This window comes from Saimiri boliviensis, chromosome 2, assembly GCF_048565385.1.
Source record: "Saimiri boliviensis isolate mSaiBol1 chromosome 2, mSaiBol1.pri, whole genome shotgun sequence".
Taxonomy (NCBI): Eukaryota; Metazoa; Chordata; class Mammalia; order Primates; family Cebidae; genus Saimiri; species Saimiri boliviensis.
Window position 1 is genome coordinate 3,122,232 of NC_133450.1, and position 26,609 is coordinate 3,148,840.

A 26,609-nucleotide genomic window follows, 5' to 3' on the forward strand; every position below is an offset into this window, starting at 1 on the left:
ACAAATTTATAACTGGCAGCTGGTAATAAGTGAAATGAAGAAAAAATAAGGCAAGGTAAAAAAAACAGAGGGACCAGGAAGTTTGTTTAGATTGCAGGATCAGGGAAGGCTTCTCCAAGGGGCGACATTTAAGCAGAGACCTGAATTAACTGAGGTGAGAACCACATGTTTATCTGGGAGGAAGAACATTCCAGACAGAAGAGACAGCCAATGAAAAAGCCCGGAGGTCCCAGCAAACACGAAAGAGGAAACAGCCAGGAGACCAGTGAGTCTGGAGTTCTGTGACTGAAGGGCAGAAGGGCCCAAGGCGAGACCAGGGAGGAGCCCTGCGGGTTGTGCTAGGAGTTTGGAAACGTTCCTAAGTATGCAGGAAGCCTGAGGTTGAAAGCAGGGAGAGACATGATTTGATTTAGAATACGGTTTGGTTTGGTTTTGTTCTTGTTTTTGAGACAGAGTCTAGTTCTGTCGCCCAGGCTGGAGTGCAGTGGCACAATCTTGGCTCACTGCAACCTCCGCCTCCCAAGTTCCATCGATTCTCCTTGCCTCAGCCTCCCGAGTAGTTGGGATTTACAGGTGCCTGCCACCACACCTAGGTAATTTTTGTATTTTTAGTAGAGACAGGGTTTTCCTGTTGTTGGCAAGGCTGGTCTCAAACTTCTGACCTCGTAATCCACTAGCCTCAGCCTCCCAAAGTGCTGGGATTACAAGCGTGAGCCATCGCGCCCGGCTTAGAATATAGTTTTAAAAGTTCACTTTGAGCCAGGCACAGTGGCTCATGCCTGAAATCCCAGTTACACAGGAGCCGGAGGCAGGAAGATCACTTGAGGCCAGGAGTTTGAGACCAGTCTGAGCAACATAGCAAGACCCCCATGTCTAAAAACAATACATATATATCTGTGTGTGTGTATGCGTGTATGTGTACATATATATACATACATTCACATGTTTCTGTAAAAGATCACTCTGGCTCCTGTTAGATCGTTAGGGAGCAGGGGAGGCAGCGGAAGGGCAGCTTGGAGCCTGCTGCAGTAGTCCAGGGAAGCCTAGTGGTTTGGACCCGGGGGGTGAGAGCATCAGATCTGGGGTCTCTTTTGAGGGGCTAACGAGGCTGTGCTCATGGATGGGATGTGGAGTGTGAGAGAAAGAGAGGAGCCAGGCATGGGTCCGAGGTGGACCTGAGGTTCAAGGTGAGAGGAACTGCCTTTTCCAGGCTGAGAAACAAGAGGAAAAGCTTGTGTGGCTGAATGACTCTAGGCGCCAAGTGCCACTGCAGCCACGTACACGCAGGAACACGTGCACACACTGACAGGCACCCGCAAGCACACGGGTGGGTCCACACACTCCAGGTACCAGTCCCAGGCACAGACTCCAATCACGCCACCTCCGCCTGCGCCACCTGACGCCCCAGCCCAGCCCCAGGGCCAGACCCCTTTTTGGCTCAGCACTCACAAGCCCCGGAGTCTCAGCATTTTCCTGCCAGCTCTCACTGCCCCCTGCCCCCTTACTGTCTCCTGGATTAAGGAGGCTCCTGAGTTCTTCGAGACCAGAGTCCTGCTTCTGCCCCCAGCTCACTGCCCATGGCCTCACCTGTCTGGCCCTCGCTCCACAGCCAGAACCTGACCCCATGCCCCAGCCTCGGGCCTTTACAGAAAATTCTCTCTCCACAAATATTTGCTCAGCACTCTCTGTGGGCCAAGCCCTCTGCCCTTTCACCCAATGACTTGAAGAACACAGCCACCTCCACCCAATACCCGCCACCTGCCCTCTACGGCCACCTGCCCCTCTCCCTCCTCACTCCCTTTGATTCCCGGCACCCCTGTGTTCACACTGCAGCAGGACGGTGGCCCCCACCCTGCCTAGCCCCCCAGCCTTCAAAAGGCAGCCTGGTGCAGTGGGAAGGGCACGGCGCCAAGCGCAGGCGGACCTCAGCCCAGGCCTGCCACGGGGCAGTGCGAAATCTCACAGTGACTCAATGCCTCTGAGCCACCGTCTGCTGGAAAATGTTGACAGGAGGAGTTCGTACCTTCCAGACAGTCAGCACAGAGTAGCACTGAAAAAGTGGTGGCTCTTGTGCCCTCAAGCCCACCGGGCCTGGCTGACCCGTGTGGCTTTGAAGATGCAGCCACCCTGAGGCAGTGACAGTGTCCACACTCGTGAACTCTCGGCCGTGTGTAATTGTGATAACCATCGCTTGAGTGATGTTGGCGGAAACTGACTGAGCGATGATCTCGCCTGAGGTCATCCAGTGAATCTGTGTGTGGGAGGCACTGGGTATGAGACTCTCTTAACCTGTGCTATCCTGTATGTGTTCGTGTATGTAACTGTCACTGGCCCAGTGAACCCCTCCTGCCCTGGATGACAAGTACCACGACAGCCAGGGACCCCAAGGAATCTGCTCCCCACGGAGAAAGTGTGCCAACACGGGACAAGGCCCAAGGTCTGGGGGTGGTTGGGGCTTGGTTCCAGGCCCAGCTCCGCCACCTACCCACTGTGTGGCTTTAAAGGGCTTGCCCAGTCCATTTTCCGGCCTACACAGTAGAGGTACCAACATCCTTAGCACTGCCTCTCCCCATGGCAGCTCCAGAGGCTCAGAGGCTGATGACCCCAGCTGCTCCTCACTGGCGCTGGCTGTGCAGGCACTGCCCAGATGATGTGTTCTGCTCATGTCACCCTCCTAACAGCCATCTGGAACTCCCCTCTCAGTGGAGAAACAGAAGCATGAAGCAGTTAAGAAACATCCCGGCCGGGCGCGGTGGCTCAAGCCTGTAATCCCAGCACTTTGGGAGGCCGAGGCGGGTGGATCACAAGGTCAAGAGATCGAGACCATCCTGGTCAATGTGGTGAAACCCCGTCTCTACTAAAAATACAAAAAAAGTAGCTGGGCGTGGTGGCACGTGCCTGTAATCCCAGCTACTCAGGAGGCCGAGGCAGGAGAATTGCCTGAACCCAGGAGGCGGAGGTTGCGGTGAGCCGAGATCGCGCCATTGCACTCCAGCCTGGGTAACAAGAGCGAAACTCCGTCTCAAAAAAAAAAAAAAAGAGAGAGAAACATCCCTAGGCTGGGCGCAGTGGCTCACGCCTGTAATCCCAGCACTTTGGGAGGCTGAGGCGGGTGGATCACGAGGTCAGGAGACTGAGACTAGCCTGGCCAACATGGTGAAACCCCGTCTCTACTAAAATACAAAAATTAGCTGAGTGTGCTGGCGCGCACCTGTAATCCAAGCTACTCAGGAGGCCGGCAGGAGAATCGCTTGAACCAGGGAGTAGGAGGTTGCAGTGAGGCAAGATTGCGCCACTGCACTCCAGCCTGGCAACAGAGTGAAATTCCATCTCAGAAACAAAAAAAAAAAAAAAAGAAAAGAAAAAGAAACATCTCTACAGCAAGGCCGCACTGGGCAAGATCTGGCAGAAACAGGGTGCAGGACAGCCCAGAAGAGGCTCCAGGTGCCTCCAGGCTTCAGCCAGCCTCCAATGCCCAGCCCTGGCACTGGCCATCTGCCTCTCAGCACAGGTGGCCCAGGCCTGGGTACTGTTTCACACCAGCCTTGGCTGCTCCAGCACCTCCCTCGCTCGACTCCATTTCCTGGTCTGTAAAATGATGCTAATAATCTCTTGCACACGGGGTGGTTGTAAAATAACGCACATCCAGTGCCCATCACGGTGCTGCCTGGCACTGGGAGACAGTAGAATCCCCAGAGGCGAGGAGATTCTGAAGCAGTGGGACTCACACCCGCTTCCCAAGTAGAACCTGAAGAAGGCAGCCAGAGCCCTGCAGAAACAGGGTGGCATGGGGTGTCTAAGCAGCACCCAGAGCTCCCTGTGCTTGACTGCAAAGTGGGAGCTGTGGAATGAGGACCACGGGCCCCAGAAAGGACCTCTCCCAGCCCCTTAGTACAGGGCAATGGAAGGAGCCCCGAGTGCCCAAGAGCAGAGAAGGAGCCGGACCCACAGAGCCTCAGGGAGCAAGCAGGGGGAAGGTAGGAAGCAGGGCAAGACAGAGGGCCCAATGCTGACCAGGACCATGGTGGGCACCACAGGCCCAGTGCCAGTGTCTGGGTCCGGGAGTTCTGCAAGAAGCAACCCGTAATAATGTGTGCCGATGAGGGGGCAGGGCGGGGAGGAGGGGAGGGAATCAGAGCACCATTGGAAAGGGACAAAATCAATATTAATACAGTTTATTCAAGTTTCTACAAGACAAGGCATTGTCAAGTCATAAACTGAACGCTTTATGTGGAATGCCAGTGAATAGCAGTATGTACGACAGAGTGTGGGATTCAGCCTTTCAAATGCCAAGTGCTAGGGGCTCCCTAAGGTCTTCAAACGTGCCATCCCCAAAAGTTCTATGTGTCCCCGGGGAAAGGAGAGGTCCCCAAATTGACTTGAGATTACACGTCTACCATGTGGGGAATGGGGAGGAAAAGAGAAATTCAGGTCAGATATAAAAAAATGAAGCTATGTTCCTCGCTCACGTTCCTTCGTAAACGGAGCTCCTGAGTCACTGCAGCTGTCACCACGCAATGCCGTCTTCAGACCCTTCATCCCTCAGGCTGGGGGGACTGGGCCTACCCTCTCATCATTCACATTTCAGCCGTTGGGCTCACCAGCCTCCTGTTCTTTCCCTCCTTGAGCGGGGAAATCTGCCTCCCCTTCTTCCTTTGGCCCTAAGTGAGCTCATCAATGTGACTCTAAGGAGTGATGGCAGGGAGCTGGGTTCGAGCCCCGCCCTGCCAGAGATGCCCCGTGTCATCCTAGGCAGGTCCCATCTTCCCTCTGGCAAAGTCTCTGTCTCTTCCTTGTGAAAGGGAATAAACGCTGCTGAGCAGACCCAGGCCATACCTACGTGAGCGCTGCTTCTTTTTTTTTTTTTTTTTTTTTTTTGAGATGGAGTTTCGCTCTTGTTACCCAGGCTGGAGTGCAATGGCGCGATCTCGGCTCACCGCAACCTCCGCCTCCTGGGTTCAAGCAATTCTCCTGCCTCAGCCTCCCGATTAGCTGGGATTACAGGCACGCGCCACCATGCCCAGCTAAGAGCGCTGCTTCTTAAACAGACCGCACCACACTGGGGTTTGACTAACAAAACAAAACAAAACGAAAAAAACAGTTTGTGTTAAACTATGTTGAACTCCAGAGCTGGGTTTCACAATCAGCCCTTCTGAGCCATGTCTGGGGGTGGTGAAGTTTCATTTTTCCCCATGTTCTTCTTGCCAGGGCTTACCGTGGCCTCCTGCCCCAGCCAATGGAGAAGAACCGGAGCTGAACTAGTGAGGAAGCAGGTTGGGATGGGTGGGGGAGCTGAGCAGGCTTGGCTCCTGGAGGCCTGAGTCAGCGGGCAGGCGGGCAGGGCGGGCCGGGTCCTCACATGCCTGGGGAGGAGATGGTGCAGGAATGTTCCTCCCGCCCGGCCCAGGCCCTGCCCACCGCATCCTGGCTCCGGCTCCTGTGACCGCTGCAGCTCGGCTCTAGCTTGAGATGGGAGCTGCCTGGAGCTCTGCTGGATGGGTTCAGCCAGGGGGCCTTCAAAGGCAGCCTGGCCTCCCGAAGGATTGGCCCAGGGGAGGGCAGGGCCAGGCCACAGAGTCTGCCCAGAGCCAGCCTCTGGCCCCAGAGTATCCCCTGCCCTGCTGGGTGATATGGCCAGCCACCACTGCTCCCTGGGTCTCAGGTGCCCATCTGTGCAATGAGGAGCTGAACTCGGTGGCATCCAGCCATCCCAATTGCACGCCTAGACCTCTCGGGCTGTGTGCCTGCTCGCTTCTGACTCGCTCTACTCTCCCTTGGAGCCACCCGCTCCAGGGGTTGCTTGGCACGCAAAGCTCTCCTGAATCTGACGAGCTGGGGGCCCTGGGAGGCGGCACAGGTGCGGTCCAGGCACAGCGATGCTTGTGACACCTTTGCTTTGGCAAGCATGGCTTTGTGGCAGTATGTGTCACTGTGTGAGGCCTCGACCGTGTGCATGGGACTGTGGTGTGCCTGTGTGTGACACAGTACCTGAGACTGGTGCTTTGAATGGATGGCAAGACGTGTGGCTGTGGCTGTGAACGTGCAATAGCGTGCGCGTGGCAGTGGGACTGTGTGAGCATACAGCCATGCTTATGTGGCCTGTGTGCCTGTGAGCAGGTGTGTGGCTGCGTGTGCTTGTGTCTGCTTGGGGTTGTGAGGCTGAGTGATTACATCCGTGGGTCTGAGTGTGGAGACGCGTGGAAGACATACGGCTCTGTCATGGATGGAGGGCTGGTGCCGAGCAGGGGCCGACGGTGCCACCTGCCTCCCCCAGGCCTGGCTCTGCTCCAGCCAGTGATGCAGCAATGGCCCAATGGATCACAGCCCTCCTGTGTCCAGCGGGTGACGAGATGCAGGATCCGAGGTCCGCCTCCGTCCCCAGCCCCCACATGTGGCCACAAAGCAGACTCCTTTTCCTGTGCTGGGCCAAGACTGGTGACCAGGAGATCCCTTACCCTGGGCACTGGTAGCTGCCCAGGGCAGAAAGAGAAGCCTTGTTTTCCACTCCCTCCGAGCAAAGTGAGGGAGGAAATGAGGCAGCTGGGTCCAGCTGAGTCGGGACCATCTGCCTGGCATGTGACGAGGTGGGCATCTGCCATCACCAGGATGCCCCCAACACTGGTCCTCCAATTCCCTGCTGAAAGGGGCTTAGCTAGCCCAGAGCAGCCCCAAGTTCTCCCAATACCCCACCCCAACAGAGGCAGAAAGAAAAGAGACAGGGGGGCTGGGACAGTCGCCTTCCCCACCACACACACACCTGCCCCCGCCCCGAGACCTCAGGATACGCGGAGCAGGCCTGCTGTTATCCCAGGACTCCACTTCCTGATGCTTCTCCCAGATCCCAATCCCTCCCGAGAAAAGTGTCAGACTGACGGCCTCACCCTGAGGATGGGAGGCCGGGGAGGTGGCTCCCTCTCAAGGCAGGCACACAGAGGGCAACACTGTTTCCAGGGCAGGAAGCATGAGCGGAGGGACTTTCCAGGCACTGTGGGTTAGGAGGAGCCCAGCTCCCCACTGCGCAGAGCCCCCTCTGCAGAAGGCTACAGGGGAGGCGGAGCGGAGAAGAGGTTAAGGGCGGGAAGTTCCTCGGTGGGTTGGAAAATGGGGCAGGGTGGAGAGAGGAAAAAATGCCTCAGAAAGTCCCAAATCTGACCTAATGTTGACCAAGGGCCAGGGGGACCCATTCCAGAAGTTCCTCTGAGGACGCTATGCCCTGAACAGGGACTCCCGCCCACCCCTTCCCCCACTGCACCTGCTGGCCCTTCCCCATCTTCCTGCACAAGCTCCCGGGTCCCTGGCCAGGCCAACCTGCCCTGGAAGCCCTCCCTCCACCAAGTCCCCACTGCCTCCGAAGGAGAGCCAGGTCTCAGCCAGCCCTCTCCTCTCCTCTGCGGATGAACAGATCCAAGAGCAAGATCTGCTCATCCTGACCAGGGCACACCCAAGGGCACAGCCAGGGTCCTCTTCAGTTTCCAGTGTGGGAGCCTCTGCAGGGCTGTGTACCCAGGACAGCCTGGGGAAGAGACGCAGCTTCCGAGTCCCCCACTTCCCTCCCCGGACTAGGGCTTTTCAAGGGCGAGACCAGGACATGGCTCCCTGGGGATCGGAGCCACCATCTATTAGACTGTCCTGGAGCACAGCGTCCTGCCCCTTCCTCATACAACCCTCAGTCTCAGATCACAAGGCAGGACAGCCAGTCCCCTGGGCAGCACTCCACCCATTTTAGAGATAAGAGTGTGTCCGGCCGGGCGCGGTGGCTCAAGCCTGTAATCCCAGCACTTTGGGAGGCCGAGGCGGGTGGATCACGAGGTCGACAGATCGAGACCATCCTGGTCAACATGGTGAAACCTCGTCTCTACTAAAAATACAAAAAATTAGCTGGGCGTGGTGGCGCGTGCCTGTAATCCCAGCTACTCGGGAGGCTGAGGCAGGAGAATTGCCTGAACCCAGGAGGCGGAGGTTGCGGTGAGCCGAGATCGCGCCATTGCACTCCAGCCTGGGTAACAAGAGCGAAACTCCGTCTCGAAAAAAAAAAAAAAAAAAAGAGTGTGTTCTAGGGAGGGAGGCATCCACAGCCGCCCCTAGCTCCCCCTGCCTGCTGGCACCTCCCACCCGCACAGCCCTCCTCCCAACTTCTGAGGTTCCATAGTAAATTAGTGCCCACCATGACCTCAGAATCTGGTCCAATGGCTCCAAGGAGCAATTAAGGCTCTATCCTTCCACCTCTGCCTTTCTGGGACCCAAACAGAAAAAGCCAAGCTTGTGTTCTCTTAATTGTAAAAGGTTTATCAAGAAAAAAGATTCAAGCAGCAGCATCCAGGAGACCATGACCCCCCCAAGGGCAGGGAGGGCGGTGATAGCACAGGTCAGCACCCCCTAGCGAGCTGCTGGACCACACCCTGGCTTGGGCAGGGAGGAGGCAGTAACCCCTCGGGGATGTAAACACAGATCAGAGACAGACAACCTGAAGCCGAGCAGGGGCCTGCATTCCAGAGCAGACTGGCCCGGAATCCCTGGCAGGGGAGGGCAGGCAGGCCCCTGTCTTTACCCCCTAGATTCCCCCTTTTGCAACAGGGAGGATCTGGGGAAGACAGTGCCGTGGAGGCCGAGGACCCTGGGATCCTGGTTTTGGGCCTGCTTGGAGAGTGTGGGGAGTTATTGCTGGTGAACTCAAACAGACAGTCAGTCCTTTTGAGAGTCTTCTCCGGGAAAGTGTCACCAGGCATCTGGGGCCCAGGGCTCACCTCAGCACCTTGGTCCCGAGGAGGGGAAGGATGCTGCGATGGTCACCCACCCGAGGGAAGCTGGGCGTGCAAAAGTGCAGGTGAGTCAGAGGCCTACAGGAGGGAGATGATTTGTGTCCCCTTCCTGCAGGGGACAGGGTGACGCAAGGACAGCCAGCAACACAGGACCACGGAAGATCCCTTCCTGCTACCGCACAGGCCAGAATCCCCATGGAAGGGGCACCTAACTCGCTTGGGAACATAAGGCAGGGAAGAGGGAGATGTTTCCATGCCTCTGTGACTTTGCCTATGCTGTTCCTGTCCCCTGAAAATCCTTCTCCCCATGTACTGTCCGGCAGGTCCTTGTCACTCTTCAAAACACTGCCCAAATGTTGCCTGCTCTATGGAGTCTTCCCTGACCAGTGGGATGCTGTGGTCCCTTCTAGGAGCTTCCAGAAACCCCTCACTGAACCATCAGTCATAGTGCATCGACTCTGTCTGTTTCTGCACTGATGCTGTGTCTGACCCCCATCTTCACTGAGGACTCCTGAGGAGCAGGCATGTCCCAGCCCTGGGTGCCCGTGTCCGACCCAGGAGTGCAGCAGGCTCGATGTCTGCTGAATGGGTAAGGCAGCAGCGGCCAGGTGAGCAAGCAAAATGGGCTCCAGGGGACGCTGAGACCCTGGCCTGACCTTAACTGACTGACCGGCAGCTCAGGCCTTGGCCTCGAGGGCTCCTGGCTCCATTCTCACCCCTGCTGTGCCCCACTTCTAAGGAGTGGGGAATTTCCCAGGGGTACCCATGACTCCTTGAAAGCTCCTTCTCCCAGAAGGCAGGACAGGCCACTTATCTCCCCACCGCTGACCCCTCCCCCAGCCACGGCTGGTACAGGGAGGTCGGGAAAGTGGGGTACGCTGCAGTGACCAGGCCCAGGGGAAGGAGGGGCTCAGGCACACGCGGTCAGAGGTTGTCATACATGCGCAGGGTCTTCTCCAGCTGCTGGCCCACCCGCTGGTAGAAGAGGATCTGCTGGCGCAGGTAGCTCTGCATCATGTGCTTGAAGTCGAGCTCCCGGCGCTGGTGGAAGTGGTTCATCTCGGCCTGCAAGGCGAAACCCACCACGCGGCAGCGCCTGCGAATGCCATCTGCCTCGTCCTGCGCCATGCGGCCCTCGTCACTCATGCGTTGGCTCTCCTTCACCTTGGCGAAGGCGCCTGGCACAGGCAGAGCAGAGGACAGCGGGTTAGGGCTCTGGTCTCCACGTGCTCCGTGGACCCTTGAGGGCAGACAGCGCCCTCATCAGCTCAACTCCGACCTCACGCCCAAGCTCCAGACCCACGTTCCCACCGCCTGGGTGTCTCTGCCAGGATAGTCCCCAGGCCTTCACCCTCAGCACCTCCTAAATAGAGCCCATCACCTTCCCTCCAAATTTGCAGCGTCACCAGCGGCCCCCATGTGACCAATCGCAGCCCTGCTCGATGGACTATGAATTCAGTGAGGACAGAGACTGTCCTCATCCTCTCAGTGTCCCTGGTACCCACAAGGCCTGGTCCACTGCAGATCCCGATACAGGCCTGTGAACTGATTCGACCCTGTCCCTCACTGGACTGCTACCACATCCGCCCCATGTCTCCCCGCCCTCTGTCCAGCCTCTGACAGGTTCTCGGCAGCATCTAAAGAGGTCTCCCAAGCTGGGCGCCTTTCCTGGCTCTCCACTTCCTACAGAGCAAGGTCCACACCGATCTGCTGCCCTGGGGGGCCCTCTGCTCTGGGAGTCGGCCCTTGCAAGTGTTCCACACTGACCCCATGTTCATCAAACTCACCTGCCTCTCTCCTACCTTCCTACCTCTGCCCCCTGGATTCTTATTCATCATACACGCCCCAATCAGGGGCCACTTCTACACCAGAGCCTCTCCCCATTCCCCAGGCAGAATGCCTCCCCCGTGTCACCGGTCCCTTGGCTCCCCACCCCCACCCCCATCACACTGCTGATTCTACAACTCTTCAAAGGCCACCTGGTGTGTCTCCCAGACTTGCAGGCTCTGTTCCCTCGTCACCCAGCCCCCAGGGAACTAGAGGAGGCTGTGTAATAACCAGGTGACAGATGGGGGGCGGAGATGAACCTGTACAGAGGACCCAATTTAGACCAATCTGAATGAATGAACAAGCCGCCGTTGGTGAATGAATTTCAGTTCTGAATTAAAAGGCATTTGACTCATTCTGCCTTTAAGCCAGCAGGGACAGTTGCTGGGAAGAGAAGGAAGTTTGTTTGTGCCTGGCACTCAGGCACTGACGCATACAGGGAATCCACCATGCAAAGATTAAGGAGGTGGGAAGCGTTGGCAGAGAGGACAGGACACCCCTGAGCACTTCCCGCGCACGCACTGCACCCAGGTAGCACGCTCAGTATCCATGCCTTCCCACTTCTCCTTTAAGAGGCGGGCTCTTAAAGGAGGGCTCTTGAGGGCCATCTAGATGATACTCTCTGCACTCCCTGGCTCAGGCTGTCCGGTGCATTCTAAATGCATTTATTGAGCACTTATTGTATATCAGGCCCAGGGCTCTACATACTGGGAATAACTCTGGATGCCTTTAGAAGGGGTAACAACCATATTAGTTGGCCAGTGCGTGGCTAACTGGCTAACAGTAGCATTTCAGGCAAACAGACTTAAGTTCAGAGAGTCTAGTCTCCAGGGCTGCTCACACAGCGCCCAAAAGAAATATGCAGTTCTGTCGGGTACAGTGACTCACACCTCTAATACCAGCACTTTGGGAGGCCGAGGCATGAGAATCACCTGAGGTCGGGAGTTCAAGACCAGCCTCACCAACATGGAGAAACCCCATCTCTGCTAAAAACACAAAGTTAGCCGGGTGTGGTGGCGCATGCCTGTAATCCCAGCTACTCAGGAGGCTGAGGCAGGAGAATCACTTGAACCCGGGAAGCAGAGGTTGCCGTGAGCCGAGATCGCACCACTGCACTCCAGCCTGGGCAACAAGAGCAAAAGGTCGTCTCAAAAAAACAAACAAGAAATGTGCAGTCCCCACCTCCCAGCCCACTCAGTCCTTCTGCCACCTTCCCTGGACCACCTCCCGCGCCATCTCAACAGACCAGCCCTGGGCAGCAGCAGGGGGATCACCCCAAGGCCCAGGATAGGACCCAGCAGGAGACTTCAGAGCTGAAGAGGCCCAAAAGGCCAGGAGTTTGACCCTCGATTCCACCTCCACCCTCCTACTGTACATCGGAAGCCAAGGCCCTGAGGCGGGAACTTGCCAGGGATTCCCGGCCTCCTTCCTGCCTCCACAGCTGGGGGCCGGACACCGCTTCTGTTGCAGGCGGCCCATGCCAGGTCCTTCAGGCATATGTGTGGGGCCCCCAGACATGAAACACAGGGATTCCAGAAGGTCTCAAGAAGTAGGAAGGACTGTCAGAAGAAAGGCAGAAAACAGTAGGGTGAAGAAACTGGAGTTAAACTTCTGCAGAAGGAGCCTAGCTGAAAGGGTGATACGGAACTAGCCCGGATTCCACCTGCCCAAGAGAGGTGGCACCGTGAAGTGCACCTATAGACTCTTCCTGCCCATGCCCTTGGAGGAAGGAAAGGCCTCTTTTGCTGACGAGCCCAAAGAGTAAGAATGAACCTACTGCAATGGCTAGGTGTCCACAGACAGGCAGAAGCCAGGAATGGGGAGCAAAGGCCGCAGAGGTTGGGGGGCAGGGAACAGAGGCCCCACCCTGCTCTCCGTTACCCCTCCACCCTGTGACTCAGCTCTGGGGCTAGGACCAGCTAATGCTAATGCACCCCACCCGACAGGCTGGGAGTCGGGGCTCAAGCCTACCCAGCATCCCCTCTACATTCCGCTTAGGACTCAACCTGATAGCTGAGGACCCAGGGTGGGGGGCCTCCTGCCTCAGCCCTTCTCCTACAGGCTGGGTCCAAAAATAGGGAAAGGGGGTTGGAGGCCGCCAGCTGCAGAGTCCTGGAGAAGTTTCCTGAGTTCCCACCCCAATCCATCTTGCCCCCACCTCTCGGAGAGAGTTAACATCTACCCCAGGTTGGGGGCGGGAGGGAGCAGGAGGTCTGAGGCCCAGGCCTAGCTGTGTCCTCTCCAGCGAGCCACTGCCCTTGCCTGCGTTCCAGGTCTCCCCACCGTCCAGTGGGACGGGTTGCACTAGGTGTGAGGCTGTTGATAACGTCTCACACGGTATAGTGCTTTAGAGTTTCCACATCTGTAAAATGGGATAATAATAATCGTACCCGCCCTACAGTATAGTTGAGGCTTAACTGAACTAATATGTATGCAGTACAAAGTAGCACATCTGAGATAGAATAGGAGCTCCAGATGCCACATGGTACAGTTGGCAAACTGCCTTTTTGTTTTTGTTTTGTTTTGTTTTGTTTTGAGATGGTGTCTTGCTCTGCTGCCAGGGTGGGGTGCAGGGGCTTGATCTTGGCTCACTGCAACCTCTGCTTCCCGGGTTCCAGTGATTTTCCTGCCTCGGCCTCCCAAGTAGCTGGGGTTACAGAGGCATGCCACCAAACCCAGCAATTTTTTTTGTATTTTTAGTAGAGATGGGGTTTCACTACATTGGCCAGGTTGGTCTTGAACTCCTGATCTTGTGATCTACCCGCCTCATCCTCCCAAAGTGCTGGGATTACAGGCGTGAGCCACCGTGCCTAGCGCAAACTGCTTTTCTATTAATGAGCTCACAGCAAGTACCAGCCGTGGTAGCTCACACCGGTATTATTCTCTTTGTTTACGGAAGCCTAGGAGAGGCAGTACAGACAGGGCTAGATGATGGCTCAGATACCCAGAGGCTGAACCCACCTGTTCCCCCAAGCAAGAACCTGCCCCTACAATGGCCACTTTGCCTTGGCCACACTGTCCCTGTGGCCTCCCACGGATGCGCTGTGGTCCTGGGCCTATCTCTAGCCCACGGGACCAGTGAGGGAGCACCCAAGCTTTCCTCCCTCCTCCTTCCCCTTCTGGCTCAGCTGTGCATCCCTGGGGACCCCCACCCCCATCAGTGAAACAGCCTGGGCTGCGGAGCCAGGTGCACTGGGTTCCTGCTCTGAAGCTCATCTGCAGCACTGCACCTTGTCTGTAAAACGGAGGTGACCACATCACCCTCCCAACTTGTCATAGGCCTTAGGACCAGCCCTGCTCTTGCTGGCTCTCAAGATGTGGGGAGCATAGGTCCTGGCTTGCCCTGGACAGTCACTTTCCCCTTGTTGTCCTGGGATCACTATTGCCAGGGCCCCCTTTTATGCCCCAAACTGTCCCAGTTTCGACCGCTAATGATACGGTTACCCTTCTCTCAGGGGACCCCTGGATTGGGCTTCAGGGACTAGGCCCGTGGACAGACCAGACTTCCTCTGGGCTTCCTCTCAGCTCCAGCCAGGGTTTGTGTCCCAGTCTCTTTTTCTTTTGAAAAGCATACATTTTCGTTTCATGTAAGTTTCACAGGCCATGGAGCCCTCCAAAGGAAATGAAGACCCTCAGGCTGCATTTTACTCACCTAGAGATGGAGGGGAGAAATCTCTTCCAAAGTCATGTCGGATGCAAAGTCTGTCCGAATCCTGAACTCCCGACTCCCACCTAAGCCTCCACTCTCCTTCCTCCCACACACTCACCACCCATTCGGATGTCCAGACAGGCTGGACAGAATCCTGGGAGCCCGGGACCCAGCGGTCCTGCCCCTTCCCTTGAGAAGGGCTCTATCCACAGGGCCAGCATAGGACCCCCTCCCTATCACACCCTGTCGGGCTGTGGTCCCAAAGCCTGTCCAGTTCTGTCTCTGTACCCATTCCTTTTTTTTTTTTTTTAATTAATTTATTTATTTGATAAAAATCCTCATCTGGAAATACCCACTCCTTAACTTGCCCCACACCACAGGCCTGGGAGGCGCAGTGCAGAGCCCAGAACGCAGAGTAAGCCCGAGAGGGCTCGGCTCACTGGGAGAGGTCCTACCAGGGAGGACAGGAGGTGGGCTGGCCTCTACCTCAAGTAGAAACTCAGAAATGGCCTCTCTCAGCTCTGTCTCTCTGCCCAGGGTCAGAAAGGCTGGCCTGGCTTCCGTCTGAGCCTGGGAGGCCCTGGTGTCCTTCCTGCATGTGGGACTGCCCTAACGCCCTCATCTCTGCTCTGGGGGGTGGGTCCCCAGCCACTGCATGGGAGCATCTGTTTAATCACTGTCCTGCCTGCACCCCCCGCCCCCCCCCCCACTGCTGTCTGCACAGGAACAAGCCATCTAAGGAGCTCGTTGAACCAGCTTTCCCACTTCTGCTCAGGGAGACACCTGCCCCAGTGGGTCCCCAGCAGGCCTGGCCACCTCCTCTGCCCGACTCCTGCCCCCAAGCTCAGAGCCAGAGCTAAGGTGTCAGACCCTTAGCTGAGCCAGAGCCTCTCCAGGAGTCCCTTCCCATCGACTCCCCTGAAGGCCTGACAGCTCACTGGGACCTCCTTCCCTTGTTTTACAGATCAAGAAACCAAGGCCCAGAGAGGCAAAGGCACTCCCCAGGACACACAGCAACCTAGTGGCAGAGCCAAGACTAGCTCTCAGGTTTGTGTCTCCCGGAGTTCTGAGGAGGAGGGAGTTAGAGATAAGGAAAAAAAAAAAAAAAAAGGCGGAAAGCAGGAAAGAGCAGGAGGATACAGCGAGGGGAGAAAGGAGGCTGGGAGCTGGAGAAGGTTCTAGAAGTCAACCTCGTGGAAAAGGAAAGCAAGGCCGGCTTACCCCAGGCCCTCCCTGGTGGTGGGGGGTGACGTTTGCTGTTCCCCAGGCTCACTCCAGAGGTCTGCCTCCTGGCCTCACCCAGAGTCAAACTCCCCACCAAGCCAGGCCTGACCTCAGGGCCTAAGGGCCAGAGAGCCAGCTCCACACCCTGCAGACGTTTTTCCCGAGTTACCAGGCAGCCCCAGGGAGCACCACACCTCTCTCCTGACATCTGCGCTCCCAGCTGTCCCCAGGACTCAGGCACCTGCTGGGGCACCACCCCCCGACTCTCTCCTTAGGCAAGAAGGGAAGCCGCGCTTGGGAAGCAGGAATTGGTTAAACCATGTGAGCGCTGCCCTGGACCCCTGATTCCGCTCCCCTGGCACAGCCAGGGTGCCCCTGTGTGACCCAGGATGAGTCATTTCCCTGGCAGTTCCTTGACAGCCCCAGCAGTAACAGGCAGAGGCCCATCCTGTCCCTCCTCCACAGAGGGGATCATGAGAACTGAAAACATGGCTAGGCTTGGGAAGCGGCCAACATGGACGTGTCCTTGGGGAGGTGGCAGGAGGAAGAGACAGTCCCAGCTGAGCCACAGGCTGTACAACCACCCTTCCGTGGACACTAGCTCCTTCATCTGCAAAATGGGGGCAGGGATCTTCCTGCACCCAGATAGGAAGCTCACAGAGAGAATACACACAGTGGTGAGCTGCAAGGGTGCAACGCTGCAAAGGTCGGGAGGTGAACTTGCAAGGAGAGGAAGACAGGCCCCACTCTGAGCTCTTGTTATCTGGGTCTGGGTCTGTGTCTCCCAAGGGCCTACCAGCTCCTCCAGGGCAAAGCCTGGGGCCCGGTCATCTGTGTGTTCTCAGAAGCCAGCATGACGCCATGCATGACGGGTGAACGAGATCCAGAGAAAATGAATGAACTGACAAGAAGGTAAATATCAAGCTCCGTGAGGACAGAGACCAGGCCTGTCCACAATAGCCCTGCACCTAGAAGCACACTTGACACAGATGCAGAGTTGAAATTCAACATGTTTGGTTGTTGTTTTAGAGACAGATTCTCACTCTGTCACCCAGGCTGGCACTGTAGCCTCCTCCTCCTGCGCCCAAGCAATGCTCCTACTTCAGCCTCCCAAAGTGCTGAGATTCCAAGTGTGAGCCACCGTGCCCAGCCCAACACATTTGTTAAATGAATGACTGAGACAGAAATCAAGGCGAGTTGCTCCATTCTATCCAGGCCATCCCTGTCCCCCCAGGGCCCAGCAGAGAGCCAGACTCAGGATGGGTTTCCCGCCTGCCCTGGGCCTTACCTTTCTGTAGGTGAATGATGTCAGGGAAGTTGGAGAGCAGGCCCTGGTAGAGAGACAGCGTGTCCAGCATCTGGAAGAGGTCATTCTTGGGCTGCTCAGCAAACATCTCGCCGATGGCTTCATAGGTACGGCCCGTGTGAGAAATGGCGCTGTTGAGGGCCTCAGAGCAAAAAGGGGGGTCCATCTGGAAGGAATAACTGATGGCCTGGAAGGCATTGCCCAGCTTCTGGAACTCCTTGCGGAAGCCCCCAACATGTTTGCGCACCAGCTCTGACGCCACAGTGCTGAGCTGCAGGACGCTGTCGTCCATCTTCTTGCTGAAGGCCTTGAAGGCGTCCACGCGATCTTCCACGTCCTGCAGGTCCTGGTGCTCCGTGGGGATCTGGAAGGTGAGCAGGAAGCTGGCACCCACCATCTCATCCTTCTCCGCCCGGCGCTTCCCCATCTTCCACTGCTTGTCATCCAGGCAGCTGAGGAAATGCTGGAAGCCTTCGTACTGGGAGAGCACAGGGTGGCTGGTCATGTGGTCCATCCAGAGGATGAGTCTCCGCTTCCGCTTCTCAATGAAGTCCTCCTCGAAGCGGCCCGTGGCCTGCTTCTCAGGCAGGTGGGGCACCGAGATGACAGTGAACTTGTGTAGCAGGCGGTTATAGAGCCAGTCGAAGTGCTTGTAGCGTCGGTAGACTGGTGAGGCAGCATGGGTGGGTGTGAGCTTGTAGGAGATGTAGCTTTTGATGCCCTTGAACTTGGTCTGCTTGGTGGGGTCCTCCACAGAGCAGGCAAATGGGTGGGGGTTGGCCTTCCACTGGGGGCCACGAGGGCCCATTTCAATGGAGTAGGTCTCCGCGATCTTGGCCATCATGGGCACATCACCCAGGATGAAGGCCTCCACTCCAGAACGCACAAAGCATGAGAAACGGTTGAGGTTACGGCCCACCACACTGCCTCGCTTGGCAGATGCCAGGCTGTCCTGCCGCTCCAGAGGTGGCTTGGGCCGGAAGGCCATGTGCTGGCTGGGGTAGGCACCAGGGTAGGAGAGGTTGAGGGGAGGGTGCCCGTTGGTGCCCAGCCCGCCAGCCCGCGGCTCCTCCACCACGGTACAGCCGTCATCCCAGTCATCCCAGTCATCATCATCCTCCTCCTCGAAGCTACCCTGGTTGGAGAGGAAGCCACCGCCCTCACCACTCCTGGCCACAGTGGGGCTACTGTACAAGCTCACCTGGGTCCCCGGAGAGCCTGCAGGGCTGCTGGAGTAGTCGGCATGGTTTGTACTGACGCCGGAACGGACGATCTCCACATAAGACGCAGGAAAGAGCCCTGTCTCACCACGGCTGTTCTGGCCCTGCAGCCAGCCATCCAGCGAGGTCTCACTAAAGATGACCAGGTCCTCATCCTGCTGGATGCTGATTTCCTCCTTGTTCTCACTGCGAAAGTCATAGAGGGCTCGGCCTTTCAGGGCCATGGCTGGGCAGGGTGGTGAAGAAAGGTGGGAAGGAGGGGGTCCTGGCCAGACCCGGGATGCTCACAAGGGCGTCCAAGAACGAACTCGCGGCTGATGCCACTCACACAGCTCAGCCTGCCTCTCAGGCCCTAAGGTGGAGTCTCAGCACCCACAGATGCCGTCCAGCCTCCCGCTCTTCAAAGCAATGTCCATGGCCCAGAAACGGCCCTATCAGGTCTCCGGGCATAGGGCTGTGAGCAGGGAGGGCTCATGTCCACAGTCTCCTCCTCCCTTATCGGCCCTCGGGGAGTTAGAAGGGAGTCTCTCCTTCCTCCCACTCCCAGAAGAAAAATCAAGTGACCTGAAGAAACCTGCTCTGCGAGGGGAAGAATTCTACACTTTCCACTGGAACAAGGCTCTAAAATAGAAGAGACTCACTCATTCCAGAAACCCGGGCAGGGCTCGGCCGTCCCTCTGGCTCCCAGATCCTTTTGGCCGCTCTGGCTTTGGGAGGCTCTCACATTCCTCCGCAGATCTGCCCCTTCCTCCTTCCACCTCCTCTTGCTCCTGGGCCACTGGGTTTTCGAAAATCCGGAAAATCCAAGAGGGGCGAGGAGAAAAGCAGCAGCCTCCTGAATCGAGTCCAAGGGTGATGCGTCCGGCTTCACGACGAGCCAGGCCGGGAGAACAAGGACTGGGGCTTACACAACAGGCCGCCAACTCTCCGACCCCGGCTGCGCAGCCGGAGCCCCCGCCGGTTCGGGCGCCCTCTCCCCGCCCCACAAGCGGCCAGCTCCAACCCCGGAGGAGGGAGGGGGCGCGACGAGGCGCTCGGGCGACTTCTGGCCACTCGCTGAGTGGTCTCTTTTGTTTGCGCAATTCCTCAGCAGTTTCCGAGCCTGACGCTGACCCTGCTCGGAATCCTAGGAAGCCCGTCCAAAGGTAACCCCAGCGGACACCGGTCCTGCCCCCGGGACGCACGACCCCCGCCCCCCACCCTCGCGTGCCCGCGAACACTCAACAGGAGTTCGGAGAGCGAGCCCCGGCGAGCAGATGGCGCGGCCGGCCGGCCGTCGGTCCGCCCGTCCTCCGCTCGGCCCCGCGGGGCCCGGTCAGTGCTTCCCCCGCGCCCGCAGACCCTCCGCGCCGCCAGCGAGACGGCAGCTCCAAAACAAAAAGGCGATTCCGGGAGGTGGCGTCCTGAGGAAGGAGGGGATCGCCGAAGGGGAGGTGAGGGGTGGGGAGAGGGGGAGGGAGGGGAAAGCAGGCTGGAGGCTCGGGCAAACTCCGCCGCGCTTCCGCGCGTCCCAGCGAGGCAGGACCGGCCGGCTCCGCCCTCCCGCGGGCCCGGGGCGCCGCAGCCGAGCCCCCGCCTACTCCTCCGCGCGGCTTCCCATCTGGCCGGCGCCCCGGCTCGCTGGCGCTCAGTCCGGGAGGCCAGAGGGAGGAGACGACCCGGGAGCCAGGGGGCCCGAGAGCCTCCGGGGCTGCTCCCTGGGACCGCCGCCTCCCCGGCTCTCCCGCCGCCTGTCCGCCCTCGCCGGAGACACCTCACGCCCCCGTGGTTGGAGCGCCGGGCGGGGGAGCTTGCCAGCCGTCGCTGCCTCGCTTCCTGGACTCCGTCATCCTCCTGCCTTTTCCGTGACGCAAATGGAGTAAAACTCAGAAAGTTTGCAAAGCGTGGGGCTGCGAGGAGCACCGCGCCAGAACCAGGATCGGAGGATCGGGGGGTGCGTGGAAAGCCGCGCCAGCTGCGGTGGGGGAGCAGAGTCGCGGACTCGCCTTCCCACCTTCCCATTCCCCACTCCTGCTCCGCCGAGACGGGATGGTGGCGCAGCTCGGAGACTGTTTTCCGGAGGGGCAGAAACGGCCTTCGCGTTCCAGGCATCTGACCTAAGATACCGACAGCTGCGGGTGCAGCACCCTAGCCAGACCGGGAGACACTGTCCTGGGCGACCACCTGGGCTGGGGGGTGGGTGGGTAGTGGGGAACACACTACCCTACATCTGCAGCGACAGGCAACAAGTCTAGGTGCGACCCGGTTCCGGGTTGCTGAGTGGGCAGCAGGGTCTGCATGTCCCGTCCTAGCCAGTGGCAGCAAAGAGAGAGGCGGTCAGGTGGAGAGTCTTCGAGAAGAGGCAAGTGGGATCTGACCCTGGGTCAGTGTATCTGGAACACTTCCGGCACTGGTTCTGCTAGGCACTGTGCTGAGCACTGGGGAGTCCATCACAGGCAGTCGGGGTTCCCACCCTGGAGGGCTTACTGTCCACCCTCTCTTGTCTTTAATTAATCCATTCTGTCTCATTCATTCATTCAGTCAAGTGAGGCACTCAAGAGTACCTACCTAGTCTGCACCAGGCCCCTGAGCTACAAAGAAATAAGACATTATCCTTACCTTCCAAAAGCTCAGATGTGTTGTGACAAGTAGATGCTCCCTGCCCAGTGCGACTAGAGCCGTGGAAAGTGCACGTGAGGGTACCTACCCCAGCCTGGGTGAGGCAAGGATCGAGGAAGGCTTCCTGAAGGAGGAGGTGCCTAAGGTGAGGCAAAGGCTTCAGGAGGTCCTCCTTTCCTGGCTATCCCTGGAGTCTTGTCTGCCCTGTCTAGCTAGATCTTCCCTCCATTCTCTACTCACTTGTTGCAGATTAACTGGTACAAGGTAGTTCTACTAAAGATGGATACCTTTGGCTGTTTCGAGGGACATGGTTCCCAGACCTCTGGCTCCAAAACCCAGTTTCACTGGTTCAGTGAGTGTTCAACTCCTTTTGCAGGTCTGGCATTTGACCAGAATAAAGGCCTATGTACGAACCCCAGAAGCCTAGCTATTAATTTGCACAGAGAAATAAAACTGCCAAGCAGAACTGAATTTCTGCATCAATAGATCAAGGCAATTTGGGCTACTCCTTGGGAGGCCCAGTTACCAGAAAGTTAGCTCAGTGAGCCTGGAACCCCCAAGAGGGGAAAAGGTGTGACAAGTTTCTCAGTCAAGTACTTTACAGTCTTGTTTCCTGGCCTGGCGTGGTGGCTCACGCCTGTAATCCCAGCACTTTGGGAGGCTGAGGCAGGCAGATCACAAGGTCAGGACTTGGAGACCAGCCTGACTAACATGGTGAAACCCCGTCTCTACTAAAAATACAAAAATTAGCCAGGCGTCGTGGCACATACCTATAATCCCAGCTACTTAGGAGGCTGAGACAGGAGAATTACTTGAACCTGGGAGGCAGAGGTTGCAGTGAACCTCGATTGTGCCACTGTACTCCAGCCTGGGCGACAGAGCAAGACTCCGTCTCCAGGAAAAAAAACAAACAAAAAAAAAATAGCATCAGCCAGGTAAGGTGGCCAGGAGTCAGAGGCTAGTGAGCCAAGATCGTGCCATTGTATATGGCATTATACTCCAGCCTTGGGGACAGAGTGAGACCCTGTCTCCCCCCAAAAAAGATTTTAAAAACGCATCTACTTCCTTAGTGCTTGCTGAGTGCTAGACACTCCTGTAAACACTTTATTAGCTTACTCAATACAATTGGGATTTCTATTCACCCAATAGGGTCCCCCTCCAGCCCCACCCCCCCGAGGCATCCTCAGCTGCCACCCTTGACGGCTGTTAGTTGCTTCCCAAACAGTCACACATTTACAGGCCAGCCATCTTGGATTTACTTCCACATGTGTTCTGGCTGGGTGTTTCGTAACTCTCAGGTGCCACCCTTTTTTCCAGGTTCTTGGGAAGAACTCACTCTTCAGCCTCACAGAGGTTTCCAGAACCTGTATTTTCCCATTTCCTCCCCTCCAGGGACCTCCTTCAGGCCTAGGGGTAACAGAGTCCCATGTTACCAGTCTCAGGAAACTGCACTAACCCTTGTGATCTCCCTGTACCCTGCCCATTCCTATGGAAATAGTCCCTTTACGTCAAGTCTCACATTATTCTTTTTTTTCTTTTCCTTTTATTTTTGAGACAGGGTCTCATTCTGTTGCCCAGGCTGGAGTATAGTGGTATAATCATAGCTCACTGTAGCTTCAACCTCCCTGGGCTCAGGCGATCCTCCCACCTGAGTCTCCCAAGTCGCTGGAACTACAAGTACACACCACCACACCAAGCCAACTTTTGTATTTTTTGTAGAGACGGGGTTTTGCCATGTTGCCCAGGCTGATCTCAAACTCCTGGGCTCAAGCAATCCTCCTGCCTCAGCCTCTCAAAGTGCTGGGATTACAAGTGTGAGCCACCACACCCAGCCTCTCACATTATTCTCATTGGGGTGTGTTCTCTCTTTCCTGCTGGGACCCTGATTCATACACAGGAAACAGCATCCATCCTTCACCCAGGCATCCAATTTTCATCCTTTAGGAAAGGAGACAGCAAGGGAGAACGGTGCCCAGTGGTTTTCAGACCGACCCTGCTGGTGGCAGCCTGCAGGATACACTGGGCTGTTATTGTAGGAATGCAGACAAAAGATGATGAGGGCCTGACACCGGGCAGGGGGAACGGGGCTGCAGAGAAGAAAATGGGAGAGCTTTTGGAGGTAGAACAGACTGGAATCGCAACCAATAAGTTGTGGTTGTTGAGGGAAGTGTCAACCCACATGCTTAAAAAATATTTTTTGACTCCACTTTCCCCACCAGCTATAGCCCCATTTCTCTGCTCACCTTTGCAGCAAAATTCCTTGAAATAGCTATCTATACTAGGTGCCTCCAATTTCTTTTTCCTGTTCTCTGTTTAAATCACTCTAGGCAGCTTTTTACTCCCACACTCCACGGAACTATTCTTGTCAAGGTCATCAGTAGCCTCAGTGTTGCTGGACCCTATGGTTATTCTCAGTCTTTCTCTTATTTAGTCTCTCGGTAGCGTTTGACCTGGTTGATCACTCCTTCCTCCTGGATACACTTTCTTCATTTGCACTGGCGAGAACGTACTCTCCTGGTGTCCCTTCTACCACCTGGTTCATCCTCTGTCCTCTTCTCTTCAATAATTGTTTTTTTTTTTCTTTTCTTTTAATTGAGATGGATTCTAGCTCTGTTGCCAGGCTGGAGTGTAGTAGCACAATGTTGGCTCACGGCATCCTCTGCCTCCCAGATTCAAGCCTGCTTCAGCCTCCCAAGTAGCTGGGACTACAGGCACACGCCACCACGCCCAGCTACTTTTTGTAATTTTAGTAGAAACGGGATTTCACCATGTTGGCCAGGATGGTCTCCATCTCTTGACCTCATGATCCTCCCACCTCAGCCTCCCTAAGTGCTGGGATTACCTGCTTGAGCCACCACGCCCAACTTCCAATAATTCCTAACATTAGAGTGACCACAGCAGAGTGCTGTTGTCTTTTGTATCCATAGTCACTCCTATGATGGTCTCATCCAGCCGAATGACTTCAAATATCACTCATGCTAGTAATGCCCAATTTTTAAAATCTCCAGTCCTTTTAAAAAAAACTCCTGGGCCAGGCATGGTGCCTTATGCCTGTAATCCCAGCACTTTGGGAGGCTGAGGCAAGCAGATCACCTGAGATCGAGAGTTCGAGACCAGCCTGACCAATATGGAGAAACCCCATCTCTACTGAAAATACAAAGTTAGCCAGTGTGGCGGTGCATGCTTTAATCCCAGCTACTCAGGAGGCTGAGGGAGGAGAATTGCTTGAACCCGGGAGTGGGAGGTTGCAGTAAGCCAAGATCACATCACTGCCAGCCTGGGCAACAAGAACAAAACTCCATCTCAAAACACACACACATGCACAAAACACCTCCTAACTCAAATATATTTCTCCTTGACATCTCCCCTCAGAAGTCTAATGGATGAGGCCGGGCGCGGTGGCTCAAGCCTGTAATCCCAGCACTTTGGGAGGCCGAGGCGGGTGGATCACGAGGTCAAGCGATCGAGACCATCCTGGTCAACATGGTGAAACCCCGTCTCTACTAAAAATACAAAAATTAGCTGGGCATGGTGGCACGTGCCTGTCGTCCCAGCTACTAGGGAGGCTGAGGCAGGAGACTTGCTTGAACCCAGGAGGCGGAGGTTGCGCTGAGCCGAGATCGTGCCATTGCACTCCAGCCTGGGTAACAAGAGCGAAACCCCGTCTCAAAAAAAAAAAAAAAAAAAAAAAGAAGTCTAATGGATGCCTCCAACCCAACATGTCCCAGATTAAATTTCTGAGCCGGGCATGGTGGCTTATGCTTGTAATCCCAGCACTTTGGGAGCCTCAGGTAGGAGGATCACTTCAGCCCAGGAGTTCAAGACCAGCCATGACAACATAGTGAGACCCCCATCTCTATAAAAAATTTAAAAATTAGTGGCCAGGCGTGGTGGCTCATGCCTGTAATCCCAGCACTTTGGGAGGCCAAGGCAGGTGGATCACCTGAGGTCAGGAATTCGAGACCAGCCTGACCAACATGGCGAAACCCCATCTCTACTAAAAATACAAAACTTAGTGGGGCATGGTGTTGGGCACCTGTGAGCCCAGCTGCTTGAGAGGCCCAGGACTGTAGGAGGCCGAGGCGGACGGATCGCCTCAGGTCAGGAGTTCGAGACCAGCCTGGCAAACACGGTGAAACCGATCTCTACTAAAAATACAAAAATTAGCCAGGTATGGTAGTGTGTGCCTGTAGTCCCAGCTACTCAGGAGGCTGAGGCAGGAGAACAGCTTGAACCCAGGAGGCAGAAGTTGCAGTAAGCCGAGATTGTGCCACGGCACTCCAGCGTGGGCAACAGAGCAAGACTCCATCTCAAAAAAAAAAAAAAAAAAAAAAAAAAAAAAAAAAAAAATCAATTAGATTTAAAAAAGCAAACGATCTGTAATAGTTTTCTGTTTGTTTTAGAGACAGGATCTTGTTCTGTTGCCCACGCTGGAGTGCAGTGGCGCAATCTCGGCTCACCGCAGCCTTGAACTCCTGGCCTCAGGGGATCCTCTCCAGTCTTACCTCCAAACCCCCACCAGTAGCTGGAACTATAGGTGCTGCCACCATGCCTGGCTAATTTGTTTTCTCCCCCATAGGGACTGAGTCTCACTATGTTGCCCAGGCTGGTCTTGAACTTCTGGGCTCCAGAGATCCTCCCACCTTGGCCTCCCAAAGTGTTGGGATTAGAGGCATCAGCCACCATGCCCAGCCTGGTGATGTTTTTTTAAACTGGCTAAGTTCATGAGTATTTATTATTTTTTATGTATATTATTTTCCAGACATCAAATCTTTTTTTTTTTTTTTGAGACAGGGTCTGGCTCTGTTGTGCAAGCTGGGGTGCAGTGGCACGATCATAGCTCACTGCAGCCAACAAGTCCTGGATTCAAGTGATCCTCCTCCCTCAGCCTCCCAGGTAGTCAGGACTACAGGCATGCACTACCATGCCTGGCTAATTCTTTAAGATTTTTTAGAAGCGGGATCTCGCTTTTTTTTTTTTTTTTTTTTTCCTAGGCTTGTCTTGAACTCCTGGCCTCAAATGATCCTCCCACTCCTGGCCTCAAATAATCCTCCCACTTCAGCCTTCCAAAGTGCTGGGATTACAGGCGTGAGCCACTGTGCCTGGCCCCCAAATATTGTATTGTAAAAGACAATAAAAAGAATACAAAACAAAAATGATCAGAGAGAAGCTAGGTGGTGTCAAATGCCTGGGCAAAAAGGGGTTAGGTCTGCAGCGCTACACTCAGATTAATTTACGGATGCAACTAGCCCAAACAGCATTAAATTTGCTAACTCAATGCTTGGTGGCCAGAGATGCATGTCAAGATAATTCATTTGAGCACAGACTAAAGGATTTGGACTTGTACTTATAGTCCAAGTTTCTCAAACTTGCTGTTTTTTATGAATCATCTGACACTTTCGTTAATAATACAGATTTCCAGGCGGCTCCCTTATAGATCCCGATTCTGTGCTCCTAGGAAGCAGCCAGGCAATCAGTATTTCATGAGTTCGGTGCCACCTGGTCCAACTTGACAGTGAAAAATCGCTCCGCCTGCCAGGTGAGCGGATCAGCTGAGATAAGAGTTCGAGGCCAGCTTCACCAATATGGAGAAACCCCGTCTCTACTAAAAATACAAAATTAAAAGGACCTGACGCTGGCAGCCGGCGGGAACCACCAGCTCATCCCGCTCCCGCAAGCACTCCCACGGCACCGCAGGAGCCCAGTCAGCAACGTAAACCCAACCAACAAGCCACAGTCACCCGTCTTCCCCAAAAATGGCCTCTTCAGCTCTAGCGGGGAAGACTGTAACAGTCCCCAAAGGGCATCAGTCTAGGCGGAAATGATGCCTGCACAAAGGGATACAGTCTTGGCTACTAAAAACCATGCGGAGCCTCCCAGGGACCAGTCCGCACCGCCTCCCTCCGGTGGATCTACCCCCTCCTTCACCAAACGCGAAGAAAAGAAGACACGCGAGATGCCAGTGCAGAGGCGTGGTCTCACCCTGACCAATGGGAAGTGAGGGCGTGACCCCAAGCTTTTCTTTC

General features: G+C 55.8%; 2 protein-coding genes across 2 annotated transcripts; one reads left to right on the forward strand and one right to left on the reverse strand.

The window, feature by feature from the left end:
- Positions 1-4,159: 4,159 nt before the first annotated feature.
- Positions 4,160-19,054, reverse strand: SNX33 (sorting nexin 33). Its single transcript, XM_003943006.4, has 2 exons — positions 16,748-19,054; positions 4,160-9,937 (listed from the first exon to the last, which is right to left on the reverse strand). The coding sequence occupies exons 1-2, from the start codon at positions 18,207-18,209 to the stop codon at positions 9,684-9,686; spliced, it is 1,716 nt and encodes a 571-aa protein (XP_003943055.2). The 5' UTR covers positions 18,210-19,054; the 3' UTR covers positions 4,160-9,683.
- LOC120364004 (uncharacterized) lies at positions 18,364-26,592 on the forward strand. Its single transcript, XM_074395635.1, has 4 exons — positions 18,364-18,441; positions 18,722-18,797; positions 19,047-20,102; positions 20,506-26,592. The coding sequence occupies exons 1-3, from the start codon at positions 18,364-18,366 to the stop codon at positions 20,078-20,080; spliced, it is 1,188 nt and encodes a 395-aa protein (XP_074251736.1). The 3' UTR covers positions 20,081-20,102; positions 20,506-26,592.
- Positions 26,593-26,609: the final 17 nt, after the last annotated feature.

Coding starts and splice junctions, on each gene's coding strand:
- SNX33 (XM_003943006.4), bottom strand. CDS start 18,209: ATGGCCCTGAAAGGCCGAGCCCTCTATGACTTTCGCAGTGAGAACAAG. Junction 9,938..16,747: donor CATCATTCACCTACAGAAAG/GTAAGGCCCAGG, acceptor TGCCTGTGCCAG/GCGCCTTCGCCAAGGTGAAG.
- LOC120364004 (XM_074395635.1), top strand. CDS start 18,364: ATGCCGTCCAGCCTCCCGCTCTTCAAAGCAATGTCCATGGCCCAGAAA. Junction 18,442..18,721: donor AGGTCTCCGGGCATAGGGCT/GTGAGCAGGGAG, acceptor ATTCCTCCGCAG/ATCTGCCCCTTCCTCCTTCC. Junction 18,798..19,046: donor ATCCGGAAAATCCAAGAGGG/GCGAGGAGAAAA, acceptor CCACTCGCTGAG/TGGTCTCTTTTGTTTGCGCA.